This window comes from Triticum aestivum, chromosome 7D, assembly GCF_018294505.1.
Source record: "Triticum aestivum cultivar Chinese Spring chromosome 7D, IWGSC CS RefSeq v2.1, whole genome shotgun sequence".
In the NCBI taxonomy this organism is placed as follows: Eukaryota; Viridiplantae; Streptophyta; class Magnoliopsida; order Poales; family Poaceae; genus Triticum; species Triticum aestivum.
Window position 1 is genome coordinate 60,563,126 of NC_057814.1, and position 8,300 is coordinate 60,571,425.

Sequence of the window (8,300 nt, forward strand, 5' to 3'; positions counted from 1 at the left end):
GTCCTCCTCGCTGACACGGTGACGTACCACCTCCGCGGTGTCTGGAAGCCTCGGCACCGTCACTGGCCCACGCGACCGCCACCAAACAAGGATCGGGTCAACGACGGGCTGGCTCCTCACCAACCTACGCCCACCGGAAGGTAGCACATCCCAAAACTAGCCCGGCGGAGCCCAGTCCCGGACATGGCCCCTCTGATCAAGCCGGCCTCCTCCGCCGAGTCGACGACGAGGATGCGGGATAGGCATCGTCGACGTCGATGCGGGATTAATTGCTTGAACTAAAAAAATAAACTAGTTCTATTAATTTTCTTGCTAAAATAAACTAGTTCAACTACTAAGCACTTACTATAAATAAATAAAATAAAGTAGTTCTTACTAAAAATAAACTACTTCTATATATAGTAAAATAAAGTAGTTTTATTAAATCAACTAGTTCAACTACTAATTAAGCACTTACTATAAATAAAATAAAGTAGTACTTACTAAAATAAACTACTTCTATAGTAAAATAAAGTAGTTTTATTAAATCAACTAGTTCAACTACTAAGCACTTACTAAAAATAAACTTGTTTAACTAGTTCTATTCTATTTAACTAGTTCAACATAATTTTTTTCTAAATATGCACATATATATACATAAATTGACAAAAAAATATCTAATTCAACTAATCTAAAATACATGGAAAAACATCTAATTCAACTAATCTAACTAATTTTATTAAACACTTACTAGTATATATACATGGAAAAAATACATATACAAAAAAATGAAAAAAAGGATTCGGGGCGGCGGCGGCTAACAGCGGGGCCGGCCGACTAGGGCGACGGCGGGGGCAGCGACGGCGTCGACGACGGCGACGGTGGGGGCGGCGGACGGCGTCGGCGTGCAGAGGATCCGGGCGGGCGGGCGGAGCAGGGCACGGGCGACGGCGACGGCGTTGGCGGCGGACGGCGACGGCGTGGGCGGCGGACGGCGTCGGCGTGGGCTCCGGGGCGGGGGCGGCCGACGGCGACGGCGTCGGCGTGGGCTTCGGGGCGGGACGACGGCGACGGCGTCCGGCAGCCTGGCGGCGTCCTCTCCGCGCGCGTCGTCGGGGGCGAACTGCAAGATGCAAACCAAAATTTTCACAAGTGTGCCTTATATACATGAAGCTTTAGTCCCGGTTCTTGTCACGGACCGGGACAAATGCCCCTCTTTGGTCAAAGGCCTCTTTTCAGCAGCCCAAAGGGCGGGAAGCAGAGGGCTTTGGTCCCGGTTGGTGGCACCAACCGGGACTAAAGGATGGGCATTGGTTCCGGTTGGTGCCACCGGCACCAACCGGGACCAAAGGGGGGCATTGGTCCCGGTTCGTGGCACCAACCGGGACCAATGTCCTGCGCCTGCCAAAGTCGCGGTGCGGTGGGATGTTTAGTCCCACCTCGCTAGCTGAGGAGCGGCATGACCTGTTTATAAGCCCCGCCCCGCCAGCTCCATTGAACTCCTCTGAACTGCAGGCCTGTGGGCCTAATCTTGCACTGCTATGCCTGTGGGCCTTCTGTGGGCCTGAATCCTGGCCCATGGATGGGTTTCTAGTCGTATTCACGCCGTGGTGGCCCAGTAGGTGGCATTTTTTTATTTTTTTCCCAGTTATTTTGTTTTCTTTTTTGCTTTGTTTATTTTATTTTGTTTCTACTTACAACAAAATACTTATTTATTTTATTTTATTTTGTTTCTAATTACTTATTTATTTTATTTTATTTTTTTCTAATTACTTATTATTTTACCTTATGATAATTGTTTTTGCTATTAAAATTTCTATCAAAAAAAGTTATTTATGAAAATTCTTTTTGCTTTTAATGATTTTGAACAGAAAATACTTCGATAATTTTAGTTGCATCAATTTTATATGATTTTAGTTTCAATAATACTAGAGGTTTCTTATAATGTTTTGAACAGAAAATACTTTGTTAATTTTAGTTTCATAAATTTTATTAAAGTTTATTTTATTTTGTTTCTACTTATATATTTTAATAAAGTTTATATTATTTTGTTTCTAATTACTTATTTATTTTATTTGTTATTTTTCATGCACCATTTTTCATGCATTTACTAATTATTTTGAGCTATAAGACCCTAAAATTGAAAAGCATTTCAAATGAACTCTGAAAAGGTTGAAAGTTGGCATGGTATCATCATTTCATCCACATAGCATGTGCAAGAAAGTTGAGAGGGTCCCGGCAAAAACTGGATGCACTTCGTGTACAAAACGGACAATCTCTTTCAAAGTATCAGGATTTCATACGGAAACTCGTCTGTTACAAAGGGATTTCATTTTTTAAAACTTATTTGAACTCCTGACTTTTTGTGTGTTCAAAATGCACCATTCAAAGCTTCATTTGTTATTTTTCATGCATTTACTAATTATTTGAGCTATAAGACCCTAAAATTGAAAAGCATTTCAAATGAACTCTGAAAAGGTTGAAAGTTGGCATGGTATCATCATTTCATCCACATAGCATGTGCAAGAAAGTTGAGAGGGTCCCGGCAAAAACTGGATGCACTTCGTGTACAAAACGGACAATCTCTTTCAAAGTATCAGGATTTCATACGGAAACTCGTCTGTTACAAAGGGATTTCATTTTTTAAAACTTATTTGAACTCCTGACTTTTTGTGTGTTCAAAATGAACCATTCAAAGCAGAGACTGATTTTGAATGGTGCATATTTAACACACAAAAAGTTTGTAAAGATCGCCAACCCCAACATAAAAAAATGAGCATAGATGCGCCTATAGAGAAAATTCAACCTAAATTCATAATAAATTTTTATGAATTTTAGAGAAACTCACTATGAATTTAGGTCAAATTCCCTGTATAAGGGCATCTATTTTCATTTTGAGAGGAGCTCAACAAGGCAGAGAGGGACGGGCTTATAAACCGGTGTGAGCGCCCTTCGGTTGGCGAGGTGGGACTAAACTCTGGCCGCAACGAGGACCAACCCTGTAGTCCCGGTTTGTGGCACAAACCGGGACTAATGGTCATGGGCCAGGGGCAAGGCGCATTGGTCCCGGTTCGTGCGTTGAACCGGGACCAAAAGGTCCAGACGAACCGGGATCAATGGCCCACGTGGCCCGGCCAGCCCCCTGGGCTCACGAACCGGGACTAATGCACCCCATGGGTTCCGGTTCGTGCGGAACCGGGACTAATGGGCTGGCCAGGCCCGAACGAAAGCCCTGTTTTCTACTAGTGAGACACATAATTTTTGAAATGAAGAATACATCTTAAGTTGCAATGATATATTATATTTTATTTCCATGGCAAACAATTTTTGAATGATTATACTTTTTCCGAATTCTACTTGGAGCAGGAAATTCAATTAAGCGAGATTCGGAAGCTACAATTTCGCCTCTCCCTTGAATAGGTTTAGCCAGAGCATTTATAACACGACCCAAGTTATATACGTTCACGGCTATCTGAGTAATTCTTTTTGTTGCTTTTACAAAACTTCCCTCTTGATGCTAAACCATAGCTCTAACTGAGTCAAATTCCACAATTTCTAAGAACGATATGCTTTTTTTTTTCATTTTCCACTGCGAAAGCTTCTCTCAAATCCCCCCCCCCCCTTCCTTTCTTTCAAACTCTTTGGATAGATATGGCAAAAAGACACAATGAAAGTTGCCGTCGTGGCAACACATGCTTTTAGTTGCCATGCACCTAAAAAGATTCAGTTTGTCTAACTCACATCTAGATGTTTTTTAAGAATGTCACATCTAAGCTCCCACAAGTATATAATGTAGCAACAAGAAACAAAAAAAACTAGGACAAAAAAATAGACCACAAACAGAGTGGACATCAACTTAGATGTGTCCTAGACAGGCCCAAAAAGATTTTCATTTTGCACATGGCAAAATTAAGATCATTGTTCTTTTGAAAATGATGGAAAGTGTAGGGTATTTGTTCACCAGAGACAACATAAACAACCGAGTGAAAAAATAGCGTGTGAAAAAATGCCGCCGAACAAGTTTTACAGCATCTACTATATATCATCTGTATTGTTCAGATCAAGAGTCAATCGACAGCCACTGTATTGTTTATGCTTCGTTTGTACCTGGCCGAGACTGACATCATGTGCAGTTTTTTTCTTTGGAATGTTACACCATGTGAGGTGCCGGTAGGAGATAAAGAACACCATGGGAGGCAAAATGGCAGATCAGATCAGAGGCAATCAGTGGTGAACCAAGAAACCACAGGTCAATTAGAACAATCGGTACGTAGGGACGACGGCGACGAATCAGTCGGTCATCAGTCGCGGGAGCATTCGGCGGGGAACCCCTGCGGGAACCGCCAGCCGTCCTGGCAGTAGTCGTAGTGCATGTAGTTCCTCCTGGCCCAGGCGACGGTGCCCTGCTCGGCGGCGCTGGGCTGCCGCTTCATCCAGCGGTCGGTGCCGGCGGGGCAGGAGAGCGGGCGGCCGTCGCCGGCGGGCACGCAGGCGTCGGCGGAGTAGCCGCGGTAGGAGACGACGAAGGGCGCGGCGGACCAGTCCACCTTCACCTTGCCCTGCTCCGTCGCCCAGTAGCTGCCGTCCCAGAGCGTGGCGTGCACCGCCATGGGCTGCCCGCCCGGGTAGGGCAGGTCGGCGTAGCGGGTGAAGCAGCGCAGGAAGAGGTCGTCCACCTTGAAGATGATGTTTCGGTCGTTCCAGATGATGGTGTAGGTGTGGTAGTCGGCGGCCGGGTCGAACCAGAGGTAGAACTGCTGCTCCTTCTTGCCGTCGCCGTTGGCCCACACGTTGGTGTTGAGCGCCACCGGCTGGCCCGTGCTGTTGCCCATGAACTCCATGTCGATCTCGTCGTGCCCCGGCCCGTCGCCCGACGACAGCTGCACAGCAATGGCGTCAGAAATCTAAAGTCTCGACTATATATTATTATTATGTGCTCGGACGGGAATGGAATGCGCACGTAGAAGGAGGCGACGGTGCCGGCGGAGTTGCCGGGGACGAGCTTGATCTGGACGCTGAACTGGCCGTAGAGGTAGCTGCGCCGGGAGCGGAAGGCGGCGCCGGACTGGCGGTCGAGGAGGAGCGACGCCACCTGCTGCCCCCGCGCGTCGTAGCCCGCGCGCACGTTGCCCTCCGTGGCGAACTCCTCGTACAGCCACGAGTCCGCGGCCGCCAGCAGCGCCAGCGCCAGGGCCACGGCGGCGGACATGGCCGCCCGGCCCGCCATGATCGACGGCGCTCTGCTTCCCGAGGGAGACGAGGACGAGGAGGCCAGTGGAGCGAGACGGGTGTGGTTAGTGCGGTCGGTTCGGTGCGCGCGGCGGCCAGGCGAGCACGGCACGGCGAGGTGGGCTTTTATAGTGCGCTCGTTCGATGCTCGGCTCTGGGCGGGGGGCAAACGTTTCGTGGATGCGCGAGCGCCGAGTGGCGACGCGTCCCCGTGACGACGACGGGATTATCGCTGGCCGTTGCCATAACCGAGGGAGAGAGTGCGGCTTTCCTTGCTGGGCATGGGCAAGCGTGCACTCATGGTCACGGGAGCAGCGGAGGCGGTGGTTCACGCGTCGTCTGGCCGCCGTCGCTGTCTTTTGCATGGGACATATACTCTCCCTCGCTTTCAGACTTCCCGCGCGCGGATACGGCCGGCAGGAGTCGGTGCCCTGTGCGTGTCAGGTAGACGGTGGCAGCGGGGATAGACCGACGCGCGGTGGACGATAAGGCGCGTGACGTGTACACTGACTACAAGTTGTGTAAATTAATTTTTTTTGAAAAGGAGGAATACCCCCGGCCTCTGCATCTGATCGATGCATACGGCCAAATTTTATTAATTATTAGCACAAAACCTTACAAGGTCGTACAATAGTAAGACCAAAGCCACCATCTTCGCAACCTCTGTCGCTACTCCTATCTAACTGATGAAGGGGCGCTGATGGTCTGGGCCTAATACCAAACAGACCTCGCAGCCAAACCTAACATCTAAGACCTGAGGTCCCAACCTGGACGCCTGCCGGGTATGGGCACCCACCAGTCCGGCGTGCTCCTCAACGAGGCCGCCTGCCGCGTATGAGGCCGCCACAACCACCTACCACTAATCCATCTTCAGAGCTGTACTGTTGCAACGGCCTTGCCCGGTCTCACTGCCGCCGACGCCACCACGACGCCAGACAGCGTCGACCTCCTGCGCGTGTCCGTCACCACACATCTGACGCCAAGCCTCCGCTGCTCCATGCCGCCAAGAGCCGCCGCCAAGAATATGCATAAAGAAACACCGCTCCACCGAAAGGGAGGCAGCACACCCCACCCCTCACCTACAGACCCTTCCATCCGATCCCAATGTCCTTGGCGTCGCCTCCAGGAAGAAAACGGTGCACAGGGCGCCGCCGACGCCCGATCCGCAACGGATCTTGGGCTTTCACCCGGACATGGTTCGGAGAGGAGAAATGGTGCCCTCAGCAGCGCCCCCAAGGAGGAAAACGGCGCCAAAAATCGGCGTCGCCGCTGCCGGCCAGCCAAGGCGGCCAAGGTTTCCCCCGGACACCGATCTGCTCCACCAGAACACACTGGAGGTGGATCCGGAAGATCCAAACCGAACCGGGGACTGGGAATGGATGCATGGAAGGGAGGGGGGCAATACCTCCAGATCTGGCGGCTCGCCGTCACGCCGCACGCCCCGCCGTCGCTAGGCCCCGCTGCCCTGCGGCGAGAGGCTGCCCCGCGAGCAGGCCGAGGCTCCCCACGAGGGGCGCGCCCGACCAGCGCGAGCGCCAGATCCCGCCGCCGCCGGCCGCCAGCACGACGAGCGCCAGATCCCGCCGACGAGCGCCGCCAGATCCCGCCGACGAGCGCCGCCAGATCCCGCCGACGACGAGCGCCAGATCCCGCCGACGAGCGCCGCCAGCACGTAACCCGCCTCGTGCAGCCCTCCACGCCAGCCACCGTGGCAGCCCAGCGTCGCTGCGTCCCGCACCACGCCGCGTTCCGGCCAGGGAAGATCGCCCCACGGCGAGCCCGCCTCGCGAGAAGGAGAGAACGCCCCGCCGCCGCCCATGCCGGGCGGGCTTCGCCCGCCGGCACGCCCTGGCGGCGGCGAGGGGAGGGATGGGGAGAGGGACGCGGTTTGGCGGCGGCTAGGGTTTCCTCCCCTGCCGCCCGTGGGAGCGCCAGAGGAGGCCGAGGGCAGATGGAGTTAGACCTCTCAGCTTACTTCAAGTTGTGTAAATTAATTGATTGTTTTCAATTTCTTTCTTTCTTTCTTCTTGAAGAGTGATATCAATGCCACCAATCTGTTCTTCCTTATAAAACCTCGTTATTTTGATTTCTTATCATTTTTATTCATTTTAAAGGGTAATACAATGCCATTAATTTATTATTCCTTATAAAAACTCATTATTTTGGTTCCACTTTAGTTATTTTTTTCATTATTTAAGTGTAACACCAATGACACTAATCAATTCCTTCTTAGATGCTATTATGCGTAAATTCCGCTATCATATGCTTATTCTTGCATATTTATAAAAAGTGCATATTTATGTATGTGTGCAAATTGTCATTGTTCGATTTACAGTACCTTTATTTTTAAATGGTAAAACCAATGCCGCTACTTCATTCTTCCTTAGAAAACATTATTACGTTCATTTTGCTTTAGTTTTTATTTTATTTTATTTCTTCTTAAAGGGTAATACCAAAGCCGCTAATTCATTTTTTCTTAGTGAACTTCATAATTTTGTTTTTTTTCTAGTTTTTATTTCATTTTTGTTTTTTCTTAACGGTAATGTCAATGCCACTAATTCATTCCTTCTTAGGAAACTTCCTTTTGTGAAAATTTTACTATTATATGATTATTCTTCCATATTATAAAAGAGTGCAATTTCTGTGTAAATTATGTGCAAAAAATTTCATTATTTGTTTATTGTTTTTTCATTTTCTTTTTTTTCTCAAAGGGTAATGCCAATGCCACTAATTCATTCCTTCTTAAGGAAACTTCGTTTTGTGAAAATTTCACTATTATATACTTATTCTTCCATATTATAAAAGAGCACAATTTCCGTGTAAATTATGTGCAAAATTTGTCATTATTTGTTTTTTTCTTTCTTCTCAAAGGGTAATATCAATGCCACTAATTCATTCTTTCTTAGAAAACTTCACTATTTTGATTTTTTTTATTTGTTATTTCATTTTATTTCTTTTAAGGGTAATACAAGTGCTACTTACTCATTCTTCCTTACAAAATTTCATCATTTTGACTATTTTCTTTTATTTATTTTCTTTATTTTTTAGGGTAATACAAATGTCACTTATTCATTCCTTCTGAGGAAACTTTT

General features: G+C 48.2%; 1 protein-coding gene across 1 annotated transcript; it reads right to left on the minus strand.

Moving 5' to 3' along the window:
• Window positions 1–3,853: 3,853 nt before the first annotated feature.
• On the minus strand, window positions 3,854–5,433 carry LOC123166075 (xyloglucan endotransglycosylase/hydrolase protein 8). Its single transcript, XM_044583838.1, has 2 exons — window positions 4,940–5,433; window positions 3,854–4,859 (listed from the first exon to the last, which is right to left on the minus strand). The coding sequence occupies exons 1-2, from the start codon at window positions 5,204–5,206 to the stop codon at window positions 4,281–4,283; spliced, it is 846 nt and encodes a 281-aa protein (XP_044439773.1). The 5' UTR covers window positions 5,207–5,433; the 3' UTR covers window positions 3,854–4,280.
• Between the last annotated feature and the right edge of the window lie 2,867 nt (window positions 5,434–8,300).